Source organism: Oncorhynchus masou, chromosome 22, assembly GCF_036934945.1.
Source record: "Oncorhynchus masou masou isolate Uvic2021 chromosome 22, UVic_Omas_1.1, whole genome shotgun sequence".
NCBI classification, from domain to species: domain Eukaryota; kingdom Metazoa; phylum Chordata; class Actinopteri; order Salmoniformes; family Salmonidae; genus Oncorhynchus; species Oncorhynchus masou.
In genome coordinates, this window is record NC_088233.1 from 15,633,036 (window position 1) to 15,658,690 (window position 25,655).

At 43.7% G+C, this 25,655-nt stretch overlaps 1 protein-coding gene across 1 annotated transcript; it reads right to left on the minus strand.

The window, feature by feature from the left end:
* Positions 1–111: 111 nt before the first annotated feature.
* tdrd12 (tudor domain containing 12) lies at positions 112–25,655 on the minus strand. Its single transcript, XM_064929000.1, has 34 exons — positions 25,632–25,655; positions 25,315–25,482; positions 24,920–25,056; positions 24,624–24,746; positions 24,429–24,484; positions 24,211–24,296; positions 23,893–24,115; positions 23,664–23,737; positions 23,441–23,553; positions 23,249–23,320; positions 23,100–23,154; positions 22,781–22,905; positions 21,390–21,528; positions 21,103–21,210; positions 20,515–20,700; positions 19,986–20,139; positions 19,762–19,955; positions 19,103–19,294; positions 18,317–18,445; positions 17,946–18,063; positions 17,582–17,721; positions 17,126–17,346; positions 16,770–16,851; positions 16,403–16,584; positions 15,968–16,175; positions 11,292–11,384; positions 10,877–11,052; positions 10,048–10,569; positions 9,636–9,703; positions 6,891–6,969; positions 6,589–6,702; positions 6,191–6,344; positions 5,873–5,933; positions 112–179 (listed from the first exon to the last, which is right to left on the minus strand). The coding sequence occupies exons 1-34, from the start codon at positions 25,653–25,655 to the stop codon at positions 112–114; spliced, it is 4,644 nt and encodes a 1,547-aa protein (XP_064785072.1).

A 25,655-nucleotide genomic window follows, 5' to 3' on the forward strand; every position in this document is an offset into this window, starting at 1 on the left:
AAAGTGTATAATAATTAACTGGCTGAATGTATGTATTTTGGGGGGGATTGGCACTAGGTTCTTCTCAGTTGATGATTGGAGGGAGGATCGATGAGGGCCGTCTGTCTGCAGTCAGTCACTGCTACTATCTGAGCTCACGTAGCAGCCTTCCTCCCCAGTGTGCCCCACAAAGCAGAGACCTGGGGAACACCAGCAACAGAACAAGGTGGTCAGTCAGAACTATACTGTATATGCAAAAGTATGTGGACACCCTTTCAAATAAGTGAAATTTGGATATTTCAGCCACACTGTTGCTGACAGGTGTATACAATTGAGCACACAGCCATGCAATCGCTATAGTCAAACATTGGCAGTAGAATGGCCTTACTGAAGAGCTAAGTGACTTTCACCATGGCACCATCATAGGATGCCACCTTTCCAACAAGTCAGTTCATCACATTTCTACCTTGCTAGAGCTTCCCCAGTCGACTGTAACTGCAGTTATTGTGAAGTGGAAACATCTAGGAGCAACAACGGCTCAGCCACGAATTGGTAGGCTACACAAGCCCACAGAACAGGACCACTGAGTGCTGAAGCGCGTAAAAATTGTCTATCCTTGGTTGCAACACTTACTACTGAGTTCCAAACTGCCACTGGAAGCAACGTCAGCACAAGCCCTGTTCATCGGGAGTTTCCTGATATGGGTTTCCATGACAGAGCAGCCACACACACACAAGCCTAAGATCCCCATGTGCAATGCCAAGCATCGGCAGGAGTGGTGTAAACCTGGCCGGTTTTTCATGGTCCAGACTAGGCACCTTACATCCAGTGAAGGGAAGTCAACGCTACAGCATATGCCAGGAGAACGCTACCTGCCCAAATGGCGTCTTTCTTTTACCCCAACAGAGTTAATCCTAAACCACGCCCCGTTAATCAGAGGGGCGTTCTACTACGCTTCCATTGGCTAGCTAGAGTTCTCTCACTCACAGGCGATCAGAGCAGAGACCTTCCAAGGTAAGGATGGAAAGTGTAATTTAACAAATTAGCTGCCTACCATAATGCAGGCCTATTATCATCATCATCATCATCATCATGTTTGGTAACATTTGCCCATGTATTTATTTTCAGAGTTTGAATGAGTTGTAAAAATGTCAGAGAACTCTTGTGAATTCCCTCTATTGAATGTCAGCTAAGTTAACGTAGGCTACTCAACGTTACTAGCTCTGTATTTGAAGTTATCATTAGTAGACTATTATCAGGTAAAAACATTCTAATTATTCATAATTTCTCAAATATTTATTCGCTAATCATTCAGTCAAACACTATGCTACAGCCATTGAATCGGTCTTTGAGCGTTAAGTGACGTTAATGGCTAGCTCGGTCCACGACATTATGTTATTACATTTTTCAATCTTGAAATACAAGGGAAAATGTTATTAATCAGTGACAAATTTTGTGTCGCGATATTCACTTCCGAACTTGGAGACCTCTCAAACAATTGTAGGATGCCCCTCTGAATAACTGGGAGTGGTTTTGGCTTAACTGCGTTAGGAAAAAGACACACCCAAATGCAGTGCCAACTGTAAAGTTTGGTGGAGGAGGAATAATGTTCTGGGGATGTTTTTCATGGATCGAGCAAAGTCCCTTAGTTCCAGTGAAGGGAAATCTTAACGCTACAGCATACAATGACATTCTAGACAATTTGGGTGAGGCTCTTTCCTGTTTAAGCATTACAATGCCCCAATGCACAAACTGAGGTCAATACAAAAATGGTTTGTCGAGATAGGTGTGGAAGAACTTAACTGGCCAGCACAAAGCCCTGACCTCAACACCATTGAACACCTTTGAGATTAATTGGAACACTGACTGTGAGCCAGGATTAATCGCCTAACATCAGTGCCTGACCTCACCTATGCTCTTGTGGCTGAATGGAAGCAAGTCCCTGGAGCAATGTTCCAACATCTAGTGGAAAGCCTTCCCAGAAAAGTGGAGGCTGTTACAGCAGCAAAGGGGGGGACCAACTCCATATTAATGCCTGTGAGTTTGGAATGCGATGTTTGACGTGTCCACATACTTTAAAAATGTAGAGTATTTTGTTCTCTCTATGGCAAATTTTTATTTCACCTTTATTTAACCAGGAACAAGTTCTCATTTAAAACTGCGACCTGGCCAAGATAAAGCAAAGCGACAAAAACAACACAGAGCAACACAAACAAATGTATAGTTAATAACACAATAGAAAAATCTATGTACAGTGTGTGCAAATGTAGAAAAGTAGGGAGGTAAGGCAATAGGCCATAGAGGCGAAACAATTACAATTTAGCTTTAACACTTGAGTGACAGATGTGCAGATGATGATGATGATGATGTCAATGTAGAGATTTTGGGTTGCAAAATAGCAAGAGGGTAAGTAATAATATGGGGATGAGGAAGTTGGGTGTGCTATTTACAGATTGGTTGTGTACAGGTAAACTGCTCTGACAGCTGTTGCTTAAAGTTAGAGAGGGAGATAAGACTCCAGCATCAAGTGATTGTTGTAATTCGTTCCAGTCATTGGCAGCAGAGAACTGGAAGGAAAGGCGGCCAAAGGAAGTGTTGGCTTTGGGGATGACCAGTGAAATATACAGTTGAAGTCGGAAGATAACATAACCTTTAGCCAAATACATTTAAACTCAGTTTCACAATTCCTGACATTTAATCCTAGTAAAAATTCCCTGTCTTAGGATCACCACTTCATTTTAAGAATGTGAAATGTCTGAATAATAGCAGAGAGAAGGATTTATTTAAACTTTTATTTCTTACATCACATTCCCAGTGGGTCAGAAGTTTACATACACTCAATTAGTATTTGGTAGCAATGCCTTTAAAATTGCTTAACATGGGTCAAACGTTTCGGGTAGCCTTCCACAAGCTTCCCACATTAAGTTGGGTGAATTTTGGCCCATTCCTCCTGACAGAGCTGGTGTAACTAAGTCAGGTTTGTAGGCCTCCTTGCTCGCACACACTTTTTCAGTTCTGCCCACAAATGTTCAACATGAATGAGGTCAGGGCTTTGTGATGGCCACCCCAATAACTTGACTTTGTTGTCCTTAAGCCATTTTGCCACAACTTTGGAAGGATGCTTTGGGTCATTGTCCATTTGGAAGACCCATTTGCGACCAAGCTTTAACTTCCTGACTGATGTCTTGAGATGTTGCTTCAATATATCCACGTAATTTTCCATCCTCATGATGCCATCTATTTTGTGAAGTGCACCAGTCCCTCCTGCAGCAAAGCACCCTCACAACAAGATGTTGCCACCCCCGTGCTTCAAGGTTGGGATGGTGTTTTTCAGCTTGCAAGCCTCCCCTTTTTCCTCCTAACATAACAATGGTTATTATGACCAAACAGTTCTATTTTTTGTTTCATCAGACCAGAGGACATTTCTCCAAAAAGTACGATCTTTGTACCCATGTGGAGTTGCAAACCGTAGTCTGGCACATTTTATGGCGGTTTTGGAGCAGGGGCTTCTTCCGTGCTGAGTGGCCTTTCAGGTTATGTCGATAAAGGACTGTGGATACAGATATTGTTGTACCGGTTTCTTCCAGCATCTTCACAAGGTAATTTTGTTGTTCTGGGATTGATTTGCACTTTTCGCACCAGAGGAACATTCATCTCTAGGAGACAGAACGAGTCTCATTCCTGAGCAGTATGACAGCTGCGTGGTCTCATGGTGTTTATACTTCCGTGCTATTGTTTGTACAGATGAACATGGTACGTTCAAGTATTTGGAAATTGCTCCCAAGGATGAACAAGACTTGTGGAGGTCTACAATTTATTTTCTGAGGTCAAAGAGGAGCAAAAAGGCAAGCAAAGAGGCACTGAGTTTGAAGGTAGGCCTTGAAATACATCCACAGGTACACCTCCAATTGACTCAAATTATGTCAATTAGCCTATCAGAAGCTTCTAATGCCATGACATTATTTTCTGGAATTTTCCAAGCTCTTTAAAAGGCACAGTCAACTTAGCGTATGTAAACTTCTGACCCACTGGAATTATGATACAGTGAATTATAAGTGAAATAATCTGTCTGTAAATAATTGTTGGGAAAATGACTTGTGTCATGCACAAAGTAGATGTCCTAACCGACTTGCCAAAACTATGTTTTGTTAACAAGAAATTTGTGCAGTGGTTGAAAAACAAGTTAATGACTGCCACCTAAGTGTATGTAAACTTCAACTGCACCTGCTGGAGCGTGTGCTACAGGTGGGTGTTGCTATGACCAGTGAGCTGAGATAAGGTTAGGCTTTACCTAGCAAAGACTTATAGTTGACCTGGAGCAATGTAGAGGTCTGTAATCTTTATCATAGGTACACTTCAACTGTGAGAAACGGAATCTAAAACAAAAATCCAGAAAATCACATTGTATGATTTTTAAGTAATTCATTTGCATTATATTGCATGACATAAGTAATTAATACATCAGAAAAGCAGAACTTAATATTTGGTACAGAAACCTTTGTTTGCAATTACAGAGATCATATGTTTCCTGTAGTTCTTGACCAGGTTTGTACACACTGCAGCAGGGATTTTGGCCCACTCCTCCATACAGACCTTCTCCAGATCCTTCAGATTTTGGGGCTGTTGCTGGGCAATACGGACTTTCAGCTCCCTCCAAAGATTTTCTATTGGGTTCAGGCCTGGAGACTGGCTAGGCCACTCCAGGACCTTGAGATGCTTCTTACAGAGCCACTCAGTTACCCTGGCTGTGTGTTTCGGGTCATTGTCATGCTGGAAGACCCAGCCACGACCCATCTTCAATGCTCTTACTGAGGGAAGGAGGTTGTTGGCCAAGATCTCACGACACATGGCCCCATCCATCCTCCCCTCAATACGGTGCCGTCATCCTGTCCCCTTTGCATAAAAGCATCCCCAAAGAATGTTGTTTCCACCTCCATGCTTCACGGTTGGGATGGTGTTCTTGGGGTTGTACTCATCCTTCTTCCTCCAAACACGGCGAGTGTAGTTTAGACCAAAAAGCTTTATTTTTTTCTCAGACCACATGACCTTCTCCCATTCCTCCTCTGGATCATCCAGATGGTCATTGGCAAACTTCAGACGGGCCTGGACATGCGCTGGCTTGAGCAGGGGGACCTTGCGTGCGCTGCAGGATTTTAATCCATGACGGCGTAGTGTGTTTCTAATGATTTTCTTTGAGACTGTGGTCCCAGCTCATTGACCAGGTTCTGCCGTGTAGTTCTGGGCTGATCCCTCACCTTCCTCATGATCATTGATGCCCCACAAGGTGAGATCTTGCATGGAGCCACAGACCGAGGGTGATTGACCGTCATCTTGAACTTCTTCCATTTTCTAATAATTGCACCAACAGTTGTTGCCTTCTCACCAAGCCGCTTGCCTAGTGTCCTGTAGCCCATCCCAGCCTTGTGCAGGTCTACAATTTTATCCCTGATGTCCTTACACAGCTCTCTGGTCTTGGCCATTGTGGAGAGGTTGGAGTCTGTTTGATTGAGTGTGTGGACAGGTGTCGAGTTCAAACAGGTGCAGTTAATACAGGTAATGAATAGAGAACATGAGGGATTCTTAAAGAAAAACTAACAGGTCTGTGAGAGCCGGAATTCTTACTCATTGGTAGGTGATCAAATACTTATGTCATGCAATATAATGCAAATTAATTACTTAAAAATCATACAATGTGATTTTCTGTATTTTTGTTTTAGATTCCGTCTCTCACAGTTGAAGTGTACCTATGATAAAAATTACAGACCTCTACATGCTTTGTAAGTAGGAAAACCTGCAAAATCGGCAGTGTATCAAATACTTGTTCTCCCCACTGTAACTGACTGCAAATAACTCCAGCTTCTGGAATTTAGTGCAAATGATTCTAAAATCTTACCATTTGAAGTCTTCTTTTCATCTTCCTCAAATCGGTCGAAATCCAAACTAACAAAAGCACTCTGAGGACATCACAATTCACCTTAATCAATATTCATTATGAATAAACAACGAGGCATGACATCACTAGAACATTCTGTTACTGTAAGCAAAACTCTGACAACTCCTCATCTGGAAGGCCATGTCTTGTATTTTTTTAGTTCTCAAATGCCAAAAGGGCAAAATATCCAAAGTATGTTAACCTACAGGTATTGCTAGCTGTACAAAGGAGGTTAGGAGATAGACATACTATATTTTTCCCTTTAATGAAAAGCACTACCTTTTGCTTGAGGAGCATCTTCCAGTCTCCCCTCTCCTGTTTGACGAGCCTGATGACTGGCTCATTGCACTTCATCTCCCAGGAGCACCTCTCTGCAGTGATGTTACTGTGGAGCTCCAGGTCAGCACGATAAGGCCTGTCATTCACACACGCACTATAGGCAATAGTTAGAGATGTAATATCAAATTAAATGCTTCTCTCATTTGTGATGCAGGGAATTACAGCCCCAATGTTGACTTCGTCCTGCACACACAATGTTACCTTGCACGGGGACTTATTTAAAAAAGTTTTTTACATAGAATAGAAACATTAACAGCTCAGCACTTGCCTCAAGCTACTTAAGATTATTATTTATTTTTTTATGTATGTTCAGGTGGTTGAAAGGACACATGACAGACCTGTACACCACTCTGTCAGGGAAGAATTCACATCTCTGATCCACTGGTTCTCTGAGCTTTATGTTCAGTGTGACTGTGTCATCTCTCTGGAACCACTTGATCTGTGGATGGAAACTGAAAAAGACTAACTAAATGTAAATCTGCGATGGATTAGAGTCAGTTCAGTCAATTCATATATTTATTAAGTAAACTGATTTTAAAAATGGAATTGACCCCATGCAACACTGATGCACAATACGTAAATAGAAAATCAGCTTAATTTGACTATTCAGAAATATAAGGGATACGTGTACTTCAAATACCTTTTTGGTGCATCAACATCAACCTTGACAACACTGATGACTTTCTCACCGTTGACTTGCTTCTCATCGATCATATGACCTGAATAAGACAAATCAAACTTTGTCACATGCGCCGAATACAACAAGTGTCGACCTTCCCGTGAAATGCTTAATTACAAGCCCTTAACTCTTCTTGAACTGCACTGTTGGTTAAGAAATTATTTACCAAATATTTTTTATAAAAACACAATAACGAGGCTATATACAGCTATATACAGAGGGTAATTAATTAATTGTTCAGCAGTCTTATGGCTTGAGGGTAGAAGCTGTTAAGGAGCTTTTTGGTCCTAGACTTGGCACTCTGGTACCGCTTGCCGTGCAGTAGCAGAGAAAACAGTCTATGACTTGGGTAACTGGAGTCTCTGAAAATGTTATGGGCTTTCCTCTAACACGCCCATTATATAGGTCCTGGATTACAGGAAGCTTGGCCCCAGTGATGTACTGGGTCGTCCGCACTACCCTCTGTAGCGCCTTACGGTCAGATGCTGAGCAGTTGCCACACCAGGTAGTGATGCAACCGGTCAGGATGCTCTCGATGGTGCAGCTGTAGAATTATGAAGATGTGGGGACCCTTGACATATTTTTCAGTCTCCTGATGGGGAAAAAGGTTTTGTTGTGCCCTCTTCACAACTGCATTGGTGTGTTTGGACCATGATAAGATTGTTGGTGATGTGGACACCAAGGAACTTGAAACTCCCGACCTGCTCCACTACAGCCCCGTTGATGTTAATAGGGGCCTGTTCGGCCCGCCTTTTCCTGTAGTCCACGATAAGTTCCTTTGTCTTGCTCACATTGAGGGAAAGGTTGTTATGCTGAGGGAGAGGTGGTTGTCTGACCTCCCTATAGGCTGCCTCATTGTTGTCGGTGATCAGGCCTACCACTTGAGTCATCAGCAAACTTAATGATGGTGTTGGAATCGTGTTTGGCCACCCAGTTGTGGGTCAACAGGGAGTACAGGAGGGGACTAAGTACACACCCCTGAGGGGCCCCAGTGTTGAGGATCAGCATGGCAGACGTGTCGTTGCCTACCCTTACCACCTGGGGGCTGCCTGTCAGGAAGTCCAAGATCCAGTTGCAGAGGGAGGTGTTTAGCTCCAGGGTCCTTCGTTTAGTGATGAGCTTTGTGGGTGTAACCGGAGTGAAATGGCTAGCTAGTTAGCAGGGTGCGCGCTAATATTGTTTCGGTGACGTCACTCGCTCTGAGACCTTGAAGTAGTTGTTCCCCTTGCTCTGCAAGGGCCCCGGCTTTTGTGGAGCAATGGGTAAAGATGCGTCGAGGGTGGCTGGTTCAAGTCCAGGTAGGGGCGAGGAGAGGGACAGAAGCTATACTGTTACATGGGCACTGTGGTGTTGAACACTGAGCTGTAGTCAATGAACAGCATTCTCACATAGGTGTTCCTTTTGTCCTGGTGGGAAAGGTCAGTGTGGAGTGCAATTGAGATTGCCTCATCTGTGGATCTGTTGGGGTGGTATGCAAATTGGAGTGGGTCTAGGGTATCCGGGAGGATGCTGTTGATGTAAGCCATGACCAGACTTTAAAAGCACTTCATGGCTACCGACGTGAGTGCTACGGGTTGGTAATCATTTTGGCAGGTTACCTTCGCTTCCTTGGGCACAGGGACTATGGTGGTCTGCTTGAAACATGTAGGTATTACAGAGTCAGTCAGGAAGAGGTTGACAATGTCAGTGAAGACTCTTGCCAGTTGGTCTGTGCATGATTTGAGTACACGTCCTGGTAATCCATCTGGTTCCGTGGCTTTGTGAATGTTGACCTGTCTAAAAGTCTTGCTCACAGGCTACCGAGAGCATTATTACCCAGAACAGCTGGTGCTCTCGTGCATGCTTCAGTGTTGCTTGCCTCGAATAGAGCATAAAAAAGGCATTTAGCTCGTTTGGTTGGCTCGCGTTATTGGGCAGCTCGCGTCTGGGTTTCCCTTTATAGTCCGCAATAGTTTTCGAGCCCTGCCACATCCGACGAGCGTCAGAGCCGGTGTAGTAGGATTCAATCTTAATCCTGTAGTGACGCTTACTTGTTTGATGGGTAGTCTGAGGGCATAGCGGGATTTCTTATAGGCGTCCGGATTAATGTCCCACTCCTCGAAAGCAGCAGCTCTAGCCTTTAGCTCAATGCGGATGTTGCCTGTAATCCATGGCTTCTGGTTGGGATATGTACGTACGGTCACTGTGGGGACGACGTCGTAAATGCACTTATTGATGAAGCCGACAACTGAGATGGAAAATTCCTCAATGCCATTGGATGAATCCCAGAACATATTCCAGTCTGTGCAATCAAAACAGTCCTGTAGCGTAGCATCCGCGTCATCTGACCACTTCCGTATTGGGCGAGTCACTGGTACTTCCAGCTTTAGTTTTTGCTTGTAAGCAGGAGGATATAATTATAGTCAGATTTGCCAAATGGAAGGTGGGGGAGAGCTTTGTATGCATCTCTGTGTGTGGAGTAAAGGTGGTCTAGAGTTTTTTTCCTCTGGTTGCACATGTGACATGCTTGGAGTAGTATGAAGAGCCAGCCTTATGAGGTACAACAATGGTGAATGGCATATTAGACTACTCAAAATATTTGAGTCTTTATACATCATTATCAACTTCTATTTTCAACAATAGTGAATGTCATGGTTCAGACAGACATACAGTAAATGTACTTTTTGTACATTGTTGATCACTATCAAACTAAAATAGTTTTCATACCATTTTCAATGGGGCGGGGAACTGCAGAAATCCAGTCTTTGGGGGTGAATCCTTGTAGAGCTGTATGCCTGCATGACAACACAAGTCTTGTGAACATCACATGTTGAAGTGAGATCAATGTAACATTAGCCATTGATCCCATTTAGAGCACTCAGCACAGTTGTAAGCCTAAGAACACTAGCTAAATCAACAATGAAATTATGTTGAACCAATGTGTAAGACATTAAATTGACGTCTGTGGCCAGTGGGATATCACGGGTCGGGTGCAGAGCTGCACTGTATAGTGAAAGAATCAAACATCAGAAAATGTATTTTTATTGACCGACTGCATCAAAGAAAAACAATACTAAGAACAGTAAGCGAGCAGCAAGGAAGAAGCCCCTGTTTCCCAGTGAAAATGAAGAACACCAACCTCCGTGTTTGTGTGGCGCCTTGGAGGTTAGCTATGAGGCTCCTCCACTGCTCCATTTTGGGGTCGTTGTGCTCAGTTGTTGGGGCAGGTAACTGTGGCTCGCTAGTTGATGGGAGTGGGGCAGATATCTGGGCTTCGCTAGGTGTTGGGAGAGGGGAAGGTATCTGGGTCCTGTCCATGAGTGTTGGTAGTTGAGCCTCACTCGGATCAGGAACTGCTGCTAATGGGGCCTCCTGTGGCTTGGGCGAGAGCTGGGACGGGTATATAAAGACATCGTTCATCCGAGGCTGGGGTGCATGAGCAAAGACTTTCTGGTCCATCTGGTGCAGATCTGCTGAGGCCTTCATATGGCACTGGGAGAAGTCTGTCCGGGCATGAAGAACAGACGTTTGGGTCTGGGGCTGGTCTACAGAAACCTCTTGGCCACAGTGTAAGCGCTCAACAGCTGCCCTCATCCTGTGGACCAGGGCCTCCTCTGCAGCCTGCACCTTGTCCTCCAAGGTCACCCCAGAGCCATCCGGCCTAACAAACAAACAAACAAACCAAGCAGACGATTCACAATCGTAATAGGTTGGTAATGCAGTGCTCTCATTAAGTACTGAGGATTTTTTTTTTTATGTAGGATTGACCGCCATGTCCTATCTGACGTAACTCCCATATCTGCACACAGCCCCTGGTGTAGCAGCATCCATTTTAACATGCTGTATTACATTGTGCCGTATTATAAGTGGAGAATGCTGTTGGATGTCAGTGTACAGTGTCTTGTGTTATGGAGGTCCCATGGTGCACGAAAGCCTGGTTACCCATGGGCATAGAGGACTGAACTCACACCGTGGTGAGCGGGGCATCCCCAGCACTGGCTCCAGGCCCAGCCCCCTGGCAGAGCTCATTCAGCAGGTCCAGGTGCTGAGGGTTGCTGGTGCCCAGCCCCGTGCTCAGGATCTCAGCGTGGACGTTGTATTCATTTATGAAGGTCTTCAGGCCTGGTAGTCGTGTCATCCGCACCTGAGAACAAAGCACATTTTTACATTTTAGAAATGTTGCAGACACTCTTATCCAGAGCCATTTACTGGAGCAATTAGGGTTAAATGCCTTGCACAGACAGATTTTACACCTAGTCGGCAACCTTTCGTTTACTGGCCTAACGCTCTTAACCGCTAGGCTACCTGCCGCACAAGGATTAAGTGTTTGTGTTGAAGATTTGTTGAAATTCAGCTGTCTGTAGTTGTAGTAGAAGAACCTACCATGGGATCTACGAAGACCGTGTTTCCCAAACACAGAACAACCTTGGCTTGGTGCTGCAAGCCTTTGATCTTCTGACTGATGGCCCTGGTGACCTGAAACCACACCATTAGAATAATGTCATTGTAACTTGTTGTTCTAGTCATTAGTTACACACTTTGAAAAAGGTAAAGGTCCAACAATAGCAATTGGCATTCACAATGAGTCTCAGCAATCACATTCCACCACGCCCAGAAATTAATCTATTCCACCACGCCAAGAAATCTGTTCCTTTTATTCTCTGTTCCCAACGCACTAGACGACCAGTTCTTATAGCCTTCAGCCATAACCTTTTCCTACTTTTCCTCTGGTGATGTAGAGGTTAACCCAGGCCCTGTAGCCCCCAGTTCCACTCCTATTCCCCAGGCGCCATCATTTGTTGACTTCTGTAACCGTAAAAGCCTTGGTTTCATGCATGTTAACAACAGAAGCCTCCTCTCTAAGTTTGTTTTATTCACTGCTTGAGCACACTCCACCAAATCTGATTTCCTAGCAGTGTCTGAATCCTGGCTTCGGAAGGCCACCAAAAATTCAGAAATTTCCATCCAAACTACAACATTTTTCCAACAAGATAGAACTGCCAAAAGGGGTGGAGTTGCAATCTACTACAGAGATAGATAGTCTGCAGAGTTCTGTCATGCTATCCAGATCTGTGCCCAAACAGTTCGAGATTCTACTTTTAAAAATCCACCTTTCCAGAAATAAGTCTCACTGTTGTCGCTTGTTATAGGCCCCCCCTCAGCCCCCAGCTGTGCCCTGGACACAATATGTGAAATAATTGCACCCCATTTATCTTCGGAGTTCGTACTGTTAGGTGACCTAAACTGGGATATGCTTAACACCCCGGCCATCCTACAATCAAATCATCAAGGAACCTACCAGGTACAACACTAAATCTGTAAACATGGGCACGTTCATAGATATCATCCTGACCAACTTGCCCTCTAAATACACCTCTGCTGTATTCAACCAGGATCTCAGTGATCACTGCTTCATTGCCTGCGTCCGTAATGGGTCCGCGGGCAACAACCACACCTCATCACTGTCAAACGCTCCCTAAAACACTTCAGCGAGCAGGCCTTTCTGATCTAAGTGGCCCGGGTATCCTGGAAGGATATTGACCTCATCCCATCAGTAGAGGATGCCTGGTTATTCTTTAAAAGTGCTTTCCTCACCACCTTAAAAAAAGCATGCCCCGTTCAAAAAATGTTGGTTCACTCCAGACTTGACTAGAACAAAAACATCCTGTTGCGTACTGCATTAGCATCGAATAGCCCCCGCGATATGCAATTTTTAAGGGAAGACAGGAACCAATATACACAGGCAGTTAGGAAAGCAAAGGCTAGCTTTTTCAAACAAAAATGTGCATCCTGTAACAAACTCCAAGACGTTCTGGGACACTGTAAAGTCCATGGAGAATAAGAGCACATCCTCACAGCTGCCCACTGCACTGAGGATAGGAAACACTGTCATCACCGACAAATCCACTATAATTGAGAATTTCAAGAAGCATTTTTCTACGGCTGGCCATGCTTTCCACCTGGCTACCCCTACCCCAGACAACAGCTCTGCACCCCCCACAGCAACTTGCCCAAGCCTCCCACACTTCTCCTTCACCCAAATCCAGATAGCTGATGTTCTGAAAGAGCTGCAAAATCTGGACCCCTACAAATCAGCTGGGCTAGACAATCTGGACCCTCTCTAAATTGTTGCAACCACTATTACTAGCCTGTTCAACCTCTCATTCGTATTGTCACAGATCCCTAAAGATTGGAAAGACGCGCGGTCATCCCCCTCTTCAAAGGGGAAGACACTTTAGATTAGTGGTCAACCGATTATGATTTTTCAACGCCGATACAGATTATTGGAGGACCAAAAAATCTGATACCGATTAAAACGGCCGATTTCTTTTTCAATTTATTTGTAATAATAATACTGAATGAACACTTATTTTAACTTAATATAATCCATCAATAAAATCAATTTAGCCTCAAGTAAAAATGGAACATGTTCAATTTGGTTTAAATAATGCAAAAACAAAGTGTTGGAGAAGAAAATAAAAGCGCAATATGTGCCATGTAAGAAAGCTAACGTTTCAGTTCCTTGCTCAGAACACATGAAAGCTGGTGATTCCTTTTAACGTGAGTCTTCAATATTCCCAGGTAAGAAGTTTTAGTTATTATAGGAATTATAGGACTCTCTCCCTCTATACCATTTGTATTTCATTAACCTTTGACTATTGGATGTTCTTATAGGCACTTTAGTATTGCCAGTGTAACAGTATACCTTCCGTCCCTCTCCTAGCAACAGTCACCATCAAAGCAGCGTTGCAGAGCAAGGGGAACAACTACTAGAAGGTTCAGAGCGAGTGACGTTTGAAACGCTATTAGCGTGCGCTAACTAGCTAGCCATTTCACTTCGGTTACACCAGCCATAAAACAGTCATAAACAGCGCAATGCTTGACGCACAACGAAGAGCTGCTGGAAAAACGCACTAAAGTGCTGTTTGTATGAATGTTTACGCGCCTGCTTCTGCCTACCACCGCTCAGTCAGATACTTGTATGCTCAGTCAGATTATATGCAACGCAGGACACGCTAGATAATATCTAGTAATATCAACCATGTGTAGCTAACTAGTGATTATGACTGATTGCTTTTTATATGATAAGTTTAATGCTCGCTAGCAACTTACCTTGGCTTACTGCATTCGCGTAACAGGCAGTCTCCTTGTGGAGTACAACGAGAGAGAGGCAGGTCGTTGTTGCGTTGGACTAGTTAACTGTAAGGTTGCAAGAATTGGATCCCCCGAGCTGACAGGGTGAAAATCTGTCGTTCTGCCCCTGAACAAGGCAGTTAACCCACTGTTCCTAGGCCGTCATTAAAAATAAGAATGTGTTCTTAACTGCCGTGCCTAGTTAAATAAAAGTTAATTTTTTATTGCCGCTGAAAAATACCGATTTCCGATTGTTATGAAAACTTGAAATCGTCCCTAATTAAATCGGCCATTCCGATTAATCGGTCGACCTCTACTCTAGACCCAAACTGTTACAGACCTATATCCATCTTACCCTGCCTTTCTAAAGTGTTTGAAAGCCAAGTTAACAAACAGATGACCTACCATTTAGAATCCCACCGTACCTTCTCTGCTAGGCTATCTGGTTTCCGAGCTGGTCATGGGTGCACCTCAGCCACGCTCAAGGTACTAAACGATATCATAACCGCCATCGATAAAAGACAGTGCTGTGCAGCCATCTTCGGTCAACCTGGTCAAGGCTTTCGACTCTGTCAATCACCATATTCTTATCGGCAGACTCAACAGCCTTGGTTTCTCAAATGACTGCCATGCCTGGTTCACCAACTACTTCTCAGATAGAATTCAGTGTCAAATCGGAGGGCCTGTTGTCCAAACCTCTGGCAGTCTATGGCAGTCTCTGGGGGTTCTACAGGGTTCAATTCTCGGGCCGACTCTCTTCTCTGTATATATCTATGATGTCGCTCTTGCTGCTCGTGATTCTCTGATCCACCTCTGTATACATCTGGCCATTTGGACATTGTGTTAACAAACCTCCAGACAAGCTTTGATGCCATACAACACTCCTTCCGTGGCCTCCAACTGCTCTTAAATGCAAGTAAAACTAAATGCATGCTCTTCAACCGATCGCTGCTCGCACCCGCCCGCCCGCCTAGCATCACTACTCTGGACTGTTCGGACTTGTGGAACACTATAAATACCTAGGTGTCTGGCTAGACTGTAAACTCTCCTTCCAGACTCACATTAAGCATCTCCAATCCAAAATAAAATCTATAAATCGGCTTCCTATTTCTCAACAAAGCCTCCTTCACTTATGCTGCTAAACATACCCTCGTAAAACTGATCCTTGACTTCGGCGATGTCATATGCAAAATAGCCTCCAACACACTACACTGTCTTTGCTAGGTAAAGCCCCGCCTTATCTCAACTCACTGGTCACAATAGCAACACCCACTCATAGCACGCGTTCCAGGCGGTATATTTCACTGGTCATCCCCAAAGCCAACTCCTCTTTTGGCCGCCTTTCCTTCCAGTTCTCTGCTGCCAATGATTGGAACGAATTGCAAAAAAATCACTGAAGCTGGAGACATATCTCCCTCACTTACTTTAAGCATCAGCTGTCAGAGCAGGTTACCAATCAATGCACCTGTACACAGCCCACCCACCTCATCCCCATATTGCTATTTACTTTTTTGCTCCTTTGCACCCCAGTATCGCTACTTTCACATATTCTGCCACTATGGCCTATTTATTGCCTTACCTCTCTAATCTTACTACATTTGCACACTTTATATAAGTTTATCTATTGTGTTATTTGACTGTACATTTGTTCATCCCATGTGTAACTGTGTTGTTTGTGTCGCAAGGGCTTTGCATTATCTTGGCCAGGTCGCAGTTGTAAATGAGAACTTGTTCTCAACTGGCCTACCTGGTTAAATAATAGTGAAACATATTTTTTAATTTAAAAATTCTCAACACATAATTTTAGCTTCTGTAATATAGTTCATGGTCATTGGTTCTAATCATTTAAATGTTCTATCGCTAAAGATGAGCTCCCAAAAAGTGAGTGAGAAAGAGCCCAGTGAGTGTAGCCTGGTGTAAGAGACCTTGGGGTTCCATTTGACCTCAGCGTCGATGGGCATGGCCCTGCAGACAATGATTTCCAAAGCCTGTGGCGGCAGTGTGTGGAACTGGGCCGGCAGCTGCAGCAGCTGGTGGGATTTCACCTCCTGCTCACGCCCCTCATCCAGGAAAAGAGCCCTCACGCTGCAGAACATCCACTCACCCTTGTCCGGCACCGAAGTCACCCGCACCCTGCAAGACAGGTAGGAGAGGAGCAGTGGGAGGAGTTGTTAAGGAACATGAGGTAGAGTGGCATTGGGTTGATATGTGACAAAAGCATTTGACCCACCCAGAGGATTTGGACTACACTTCACTGCATGTAACCATTACTTGGCATGTTGTTTAAACCTGCTTCATGGCCATATAACATACATCATCAGTTATGAAAGTGACTTAATTAATGTTGTTTGTTTTCTGACCTGTGGTAGACCTCATCCTCTTGTACTCCGTACAGCCCTCCCTCCAGAACCTCCTTAGCACCCAGCTTCTCAGCGGCGTAGTATGTAGTCATTGCTGCTGCCAGGCTCTCATAACGGTCCTCCTTCTTACTCACAATGCGTCCGTAGTAGACGGAAGCAGTCTTGATGAACAGGGGCAGAACCTTTCAAACGTAAGAGTGAAAAAAATATCTATATTAATTTGAATACATTCGGATAGCATATTAAGCTATATTACACCTGTGATCTCATTGGAAAAGCTTGAGAGGATATGTCCAACTTTGGCATCTGTTCTTGCCTGATATCTACACCCCCGAAACAAGTGTTATCATATAATGTGCTGACTCACCACAATAGTTCCAGAGTCTGGTTGCAGTGGCTGGTCTGTTATGGGGCTGATGCTGTGTCGATAAGAACAAACACTGCTGTCCCTGCAATACAGCAAGAGTCACATTAAGCACTACATAAAGAATATCAGGTGCCACCTATTGCTGCTGTGCCCTTGAGCAAAGCAATGAATTACAAAACTATAAAGTTCTATTCTTAAGTGCATAGAACAAGTACGAATCTTTCAAAGTACCCAAATTCAAGGTTCAGCTCATGTCTGAGTATTGTAACATGCATAACAGCAAATCAAATCTAGCTTTATTGTCCCATGGAGAAATGCTCTTGACAGAGTATTGTCTGCATCTGAGCTGCACTGACCTGCAGAAGCCAAAGCTCTTGAGGTATTTGCACAGAGGCTTGTCTGACTTCTGTTCCTCCTTGGCCCGCTGGACTCCCTGGGCGAAGTGCAGCAACTCTGGAGGCAGCGAGGCCTCAGTACGCTTTAGGTAGCGCAGGACCCCGATTACGTGACGGGCATTCCTCTCAGATAGCAGCAGCACTGACTTGGCAGGGTGAGACGTGCTCTCTGCAGCACGCTCCTGTCAATCACAGAATCCAATATGAAAAGGAATTCACAAAGTAGACTATCCTCATACAGTCAAAGAAGATACACTTACACAGGTGCCATCTGAATAAATTATGTAAAAGAAGACCACTCAGGGCCATCTTCTGACTTGAGATCTGCCCGCTAAACTCAGAGCTGTGCACGCTTCTCTCAGCTCTGAATCCAGGACTGAGCAAGAGAAAGAACATATTAGTTTGTCCTAACGTTACCTTGTCGGAAAGGTTCTGGAAGTTCTGGGACATGCAAAACAGACGGCTGCCAAACAGCTTAGGTGAGCTTGGGAAGCCGTAGTGCACAACACACGTAGCATCACAGATACCCAAAGACTTCATACACTCATTGGTGGTGACTGGTAGAGAGAAAGACAAGGAAAGAAAAACAGAAAGACAAAGAAAGAAAAACAGGTCAGATTGGACAAAGGCCAAATTGGAGAAAAAATAGAGACAAGCTTACTTTCAATCAAGCAAACTGAGCTGACCTGGCAGACTATGCCATAAAATGGAAAGATGTATGATATTTTTTATTCATTGCAACTGTCAACTCCTAAGAAAATGCAATTGTGCATCAGTTCACCCAGAATGACATGAGTGCCAGGTCCAATTGGCTTCTTCCACTGCTCAGTCACAAAGTCAAACTGGTAGGTTAACTCCTCGTGGACCTTCAGGGAGAAGGCTGATGTGTTTGAAACAGCCTGAATGACAGATACAAAAAACAAACATTTAGTTGACTAAATATACATGAACAATGTATTTTTTGTTTTTCTAGTGCTGTACACTTGTGGCAAGATGCCCCAAAATAAGGTTGCAAAATGCAAATCGTACAAGTTTTGAAATGTAGCAATGTCTTTTTCATTCTATAGTACCCCGTACCAGCAGGGGACAGGACGTCAAAAAATAAGGTTGCCAAAATAAGAGATTTAGAGAGATATAGATTGCTGTAGTTACCTTGAAGACATTTTCAGCCTCCTCAGCAGAGTTGGTGATGACGAGGGTCTTCTGGGCCACGTCGGGGGTGAAGTCCAGCGCCCCGAGCAGGACAGAGATCTTAGTGCAGTCCAGACACAACAGGATAATCTTGGGGAGGCAGAAGAGAGATGAGAGAAGGCTTTCTATTTTTAAAAATGTTTTATTGAAGAACATATACATAAGTGAAACTTTGCTTTGAGAGACTTTTAGACCTTGTTTGACTCTTGGACCCTTCTTCCCTTACTAAAAGTAATGACTAGTCTAAATGAGATACGATGAAAGCAGGTTTACTGCCCCATTACATAGTTTCAATCAATCACAAATCCAACCAACAGGCCCTTCAAATCAGCGACAGCGACACACTTAAAGGGATAGTTCAGACAAAATCTATATTTGAGTGGAATTACCCTTAACTTGAGTTGTGTCTGAAGGCACATAGTGGCAGAATCCACAATAATCCATTACTTTAAAGTGTTTTTGAGGAAGTTTCTGCTTGCGATGCAGCTTTGCTAACATCGGTCCGGCTGTTTACATTCATGAATTTGGACGAGGCTAATTATGCTTGATCCTGGCTGCGGCAGAAGTAAACAATGGATTATTGCGGATTCTGTAACTATGGGCCTTCAGACAACTCAAAGTAAGGGTAATTCCACTTAAATATAGATTTTGCCTGAACTATCCCTTTAACCAGCTCTCTGATGGTGGAGACCCTCCAACCTTTGTAGGTTTTCAGATTATTTTGTTGTCAGTCCTGTCAAAACTGACCTGGTGCACATTGCCGTAGAGTGCGGCCTCCTCCATCACCGTGACGACAACGGTGGGGTTGCTCATGTGGTTGAGGAGCAGGCCCTCCAGGGGGCGGCTCCAGCGCTTTCCCACTGCGATGATCTGTCTGGGGCACGACACACGCTCCTCGCTGGCTGTCACCCTCTGGAAGTGCTGCAGGATGATGGTCATCTGAGGAAAGGGGAGAACAGTCAGACAAACTGTTGAGGAGACAGTGGCGAGGGAGGAAAACAGACGAGACAGGGGTATTTTATTAGGACCCCCATTAGCTATTGCGAAAGCCACAACTATAATACAGAACATTAATAGACAAGAACAGCTCAAGGACAGAACAACATATATTTAAAAAATGGCACACACAACCTACATATCAGTACATACACACAAAAAATCAAGGTCAAATAGGGGAGAGGCGGTGTGCCGTGAGGTGTTGCCTTTGAAGCGCAGATGACCGGGATTACTGCTTTAAGCAGTTGAAAGCACTGGAGTCTGGTCTAGTTGTATCACCCCCTGGTGACGGGGGTTTGAGTCCCATCTTGGCTATTTTCAGGTCTGTGCCCCTTTACCATGTGTATCTCCCGTTCTCTCCTTTTGTAGTCGTTTATAACTACAGTTGAAGAACAGTCAGTGTCTCTCACCTCATCCGGGGCTCTAGAAAAGAGCAGGTCCACTTCGTCCAGCGCCAGGTGACACAGCCGCAGGAACAGGAAACAGTGCAAACGCAGCAGACGCACAAGGCTGAACGGAGTGGTCACCACCACCTGGCCTGGAGAGACACACACAAAACACAGCAGGAGAGGAATGTAGTAATACTCCTGTCTGTCAAACCGAACTGTCCTGATCCTGTGAATAATGGTCTTACAGTTGTTCTGGATCTTAACAGTCTTTGCCTCGTCCTTTCCCAGTCCCAACAGTATGACCATGGGGTGGAGGACTTGGAAGGTCTGGCTCTCCTCCAGCAGGTCAATCACAGTCTGGGCTTTCTCCCACCCCGGGCACAGGATCACCGCTATGGGCTGAAGGAGACCGCACATAATGTGGTATTAGATAAAATGGAATAAACACAAATGGATCCTTTAAATGCAGATTTGTCAGCAGAAAACCATGCATGACTTACTGAAAATAATTAGGTAGGTTACTGCTGTTTGCCATTGAACCCTAAAAAAACAATTAAACACCCAGATTTCTACAGACTACTTTGTCTACATAGAGTGGTATCACCATGAACGGAGCTGCAGAGGCCTGTACCAAAACTAAGATTTTCAACTGTCTAATTGAAGCCAGACAATTTTATTAGGGGGCAAACAGAGATAGTTATCCACCACAATAATAGCAGGAGAAACACTGGAAATCACACCATTCCTGTCTAGTGCTCTACTTGCTCAACTCACCCCGGTGCGAGCAGAGAGGGCGCTGAAGACAGAGGAGAGCTGCATGTGGGCCAGGAACGGGGGAATGTAGGTGAGGGGCTGGTCTCCGCTGTGGGAGATGAGGACCGTGTCACAGCCCCTGGCCACCGCCGGCCAGCAGTAACTCTCAGCCACAGACGGGCCGGCATACTTATTCCTCATCAAGATCTGAAAAGAAACACAATGCACATTACCAATCTTCATGACATACTAGGCTAGACATTTACAGATTTTTCACCTAGTCAGCTTGGGGATTAGAACCAGCAACCTTCAGTTATTGGCTCAATGCTCTTAACCTAGGCTACCTGCTGCCCATGCGACAGGACATTATTATTGCCTAAGATTTTCAGGGTAAAATGTTGAACAGTCATTTCAAATGTTCAACTAATTACATTTATACTGAACAATCTCAACTTCCATTATCATATTCCTAACATTACATTTTCACAGTTGTAAATACATCGACTATGGTCATTTAGCGGGAGCTCTTATCCAGAGTAATGTACAGCGCTCAGTGCCTTCAAAATACGTTCCATTTGAAAGTTAGAACATAGTTGAAAGCAAACCAACCCTCCGGAAGGTGTCAGTGATTGGAGCATTGGCCAGACTGGTGCAGGGGTCCAGAGTAAAGGCAGAATGCACCATTATCCCACTCCTGCTTGGATCAGTATGGACGATCTGACATGAGGAACACTTAAGTCAGTCATGGACAGCAGATATTATTGTATGTGCACAAAACATGTCAATACATTTGGTGACAGCTACCCAAGGAAGTGAAGAGCATATCTGCATCCAGTCCATTGATGATTATTTGAACTTTTTGTATAAATTAAGGTTGATTCAATACTTACAGTGACTTCTGATGAGCCTACATCTGTGTTCAGAGGGTCAGGGTTTAGCAACTGCAACAACCGAGCGCAGACAAGCTCCTCCTCAATGGTTGGCTGCTCTGTGAAGACAAACTCTTGTGTCCGGTCTACTAGGTCACTAGGAGTACTGGAAACACAGATTACACTTTAGTACAGACATTCACATTAATAACAAAAATATAAACGAAACACGTAGAAGTGTTGGTTCCATGTTTCATGACCTGAAATAAAAAAATCCCAGACACTTTCCATATGCTCAAAAAGCTTACTACTCTCAAATTGTGTTTACATCCCTGTTAGTGAGCATTTCTCTTTTGTCAAGATAATCCATCCACCTTACAGGTGTGGCATATCAAGAAGCTGATTAAACAGCACAATCATTACACAGGTGCACCTCGTGCTGGGGGACAATATAAGGCTACTCTAAAATGTGCAGTTGTGTCAGACAATGCCACAGATGTCTCAAGTTGAGAGAGCATGCAGTTGGCATGCTAACTGCAGTAATGTCCACCAGAGCTGTTGCCAGAGAATGTAATGTTCATTTCTCTACCATAAGCCGCCTCCAATGTCATTTTAGAGAATGTAGCAGTAACTAGTTTAACGTTCAACTGGCCTCACAACCGCAGACCACGTGCATGGCGTCATGTGGCTGAGCGGTTTGCTGATGTCAACGGTGTGAACAGAGTGCCCCATGGTGGTGGTGGGGTTATAGTATGGGCAGGCATAAATTATGGACAGACAACAAGCACAATTGCATTTTATCAATGGCAATTCGAATGCACAGAAATACTGTGACAAGATCATGAGGCTCATTATTTAAAGTTCTGTGACTGACAGATACATATCTGTATTAATGTGAAATCCATAGATTAGGGCCTAATGAATTTCATTTCAAATTGACTGATTTCCTTATATGAACTGTAACTCAGAAAAATCTTTGAAAATTGTTGCATGTTCCGATTATGTTCAGTATTTAAAGCAAGACAAACTTTCACCCAAGAAATTCAACAAAGTTTAATTGTGAGAAAACACACATATCACTTGTCTTAGCTTTTAATGTGATATACTTTTGTTCACTGCATTTTTGATCCACAGGTTGACTTTCACCGTTACTATGAAAGCATTCAGTAGATGGCGCTTTAAAAACAACTCTGACAAATTCACTAAATTACATATGGGCAAAGTCATGGTTGAAAAGGGAGGTAGCATTAGAATGGTTGAAAGGATGGCAGCAGTTTATTTGACAATTTAAAATACACATTGCAAAGATACACATGCCAAAATTGTTGAGGATTAAAGTCACAATACTTTTTTTCCATTAGGTCCTCTAATTAGAACAGAGAAAGTGAGTGGTAGTGGCAGGAGGGTTGTGTTCATACCATACAGCCGTTTCAGTCTGTTGTCCGATCTGTTGAGGTGCAGTGACCGGCTCTTCCTCTGCTTTCTCTGGGACCGCAGAGATCCTCTGAACACCACGTTCCTCCTTCTGTTCAATAAGCTCAGTCTGACAATTAAACAAAAGGTGCTTTACAGCATTAGTCCAAGTCTCTTTTTGACCCAAGATTCACTGCGGAGATTCCATTTTGGTTCACATATGTGAACCAAAATGGAATCTCCAACTTAGAAACATGTAGAAGCAGAGTTCTTGTGCAAGTGAAAAAAAACAAGAACGGCTATCGAGATCATCCAGAAACTCACATTGGGAATAGCAGCCCTTTGAGTGCTCGAAGTAGGATTCAGAAACTTCTTGAATCTGTCGAGATCCAGAACAAGTAAGAATTTTATTAAATGTCATTCAAAACAGATTAGAACTGTAGCATGAAAGTAGAAGACTAAAGCATTCTCACCTTAACAGATTCAGATTTCTGAACAGTTCTGAGTCAAGAGACATGTCGGTTTCCTCTCCGGGCCCGTCGTCCCTGAAAGAAGAACACTATGATTAAAAACAACAATGTGACATTATCGTACTACAAAAGGCAGCCCCACTGCCAAATGACCTGTTGAGCAATAAAAACAATAACTAAAGCTATATAACAAACCTCTCGACTTCGTCGCCATCAATCTCTGAAAATGTCTTGAATTTCTTGTTCTGCGGCTGCGCTGCCTTCTTTTTTCCTCCCTCTAAGGGATTTCTTCCATTTTCTGGGCTTTTCTGTAAAACAACAAGTAAATAACATAAGTGTTGATTTCACAGGATATAACTTTTTGTTTGTGCCATGATTCCAACTGCTGCACCTTATTGAGGGTAAAATAGTCAGTCACCTTTGGATTTGATATCTCATTGGAAGTCTTCGATGCCTCTTTCACAGATGCCGTTAGCTGGCACTGATCAGACACTAAAGAGATCAATAAAGAAGGTTCAATTAAGAAAATCTTACTAAGAGTTTCCCCCTCAAGTTCATGCAGTGATATTTTACAACGGGAACTTTTTCAAAGACATATAATAAACTGTTCATAATGAAGACTTCACAATAACTGAAGGTGCATTCACCTTGATTATGAAAGATTGGGTCCTGTTGCCGGAGCCGGAAATCTGAAAGTGATCGTACGGTACAGCCGTCAGTAGCCAGGAAGTTCTGAGTTTCAGAAAAGATGTCACAAGCCAAGACGGCTGGGGATCTATCAACAACACCATTTTTTCCACTGGTTTGATGGGCCTTCTGGCTTGTGAAGTACGCAAACTTCTTTGAGACCAGATCGTCGTTCACACAGATCTAGAGAGATAACCATCTTTTAGCTTCAAAGTTGTATAGAAAAACTGATCGCTAGTTATGGGAGGCATCACCACTGATTGTATGTTGTACAATACCTTGACATTTTTGATGGTCAAGTAGAGCTCAATGGCAGTGCAATCTGCCTGTGTTTCACACAACACTGCCTCCATCTCAGTAGAAGCTTCAGATCAGAGAATCGAACAGAGAACACAGTTAGGACTGATATAAAGCAATGAGACTCCAGCACTACGAACTGTGCTTTCTCAATTCAGTGATCTCTACTGAAACTGACCTTGCAGGAGAGGATACGTACCTTGTAAGAGATTGTGTAAATAGCGTGTGGCAGAGCTGTCCCATTGCATTGATGGTCTAGAATGAAAACAAGAGCTCTATAGGGTGAGTAGTAATAACTACTAACAAAGGTGATTTTAATAGTACAAAATAATTACAGTAATTTTGATGCATATTTTAGTACATCAATTTATTCGGCACTGCAGTCCACCCTTACATGAGCTCAGCTTTCTCCAGGCAGTCTCCAGACACGTGCAGCGTCATGGGATGAACACCAGCGAGCTGAAACTTCCTAACCCAGAAGGGCAGCTGCAAAAACGTATCTAACAGAGCCCGAATCCTGGGGAAGAATGGAAGGGCTCCATGATCAGCCAATTACATTTCATGACATACATTAATCAAGTGCAAAACCAAGAAGATGGCCAAAGACTGTCAGAAGTCGAGAGCCTTTTTGGTTGCCCTTTGCATCAGCTGGCACAATGGGGATGTGTGAGTAAGTGAATTAGGACATACTCATCTGAGCTGACGATGACGCGCTCTCCGTGGTCAACTAGGAAACACATGGCCTGGGTTCCAACGGTGCCAAGGAAAAGAGACTCAACGATGGCTCGGCACCAGCTCCTTAGGGCAGACCAGTACACCACACACACCTGGGGAACACTACAATGATGATGCTCAATTTTTTCATATAGCAGTGTAGTAACTAGTCAGTCAACTAATAAGATTAATTTATCATTCATGAGCTATGCCAGTCAGGCAGAGCTGTAAAAGCATTTCAAAAACAAGAAATGTCTTTCATCATGTGCCATATACTCAAGTTGATTACCCTAAACTCAAGATACTAAAACAAACATTCCACAGATTACATTGAGCTCTAATCATGCTTCACTCTCTCCACAGATTATTACCTGTCCCGACTCTATAGTTGAGAGTTTGATCTTCTGCACATGTAGGTTGACCTCATGATAGAAAAGGTTCATTTTCATTTGCAGATCATCATATTCTTTTTTATTCTCGACCGCTTCTATCCCTGGACCCTTCACAAACCGACCCCACAGACAGGACGGGTTCTCCACCTGTCAAAGAAAACATGGTGGTGAAACCGTTTTCAATTTGTAAAGCAACAACACACATTTGCAAGGTAACGAAGACAGCCCATTGGCAATCTAGATAGATATGTTAGTTGCAATGTTGTGTGGAATAGCACACATAGATAGCTACTTACTTTCAACAAATTTATTTCAAGCAT

Coding starts and splice junctions, on each gene's coding strand:
- tdrd12 (XM_064929000.1), bottom strand. CDS start 25,655: ATGCTTGAAATAAATTTGTTGAAA. Junction 23,738..23,892: donor CCCAATCTTTCATAATCAAG/GTGAATGCACCT, acceptor TGATCTCTTTAG/TGTCTGATCAGTGCCAGCTA. Junction 20,140..20,514: donor CCCTCTCTGCTCGCACCGGG/GTGAGTTGAGCA, acceptor GGTCTCCTTCAG/CCCATAGCGGTGATCCTGTG.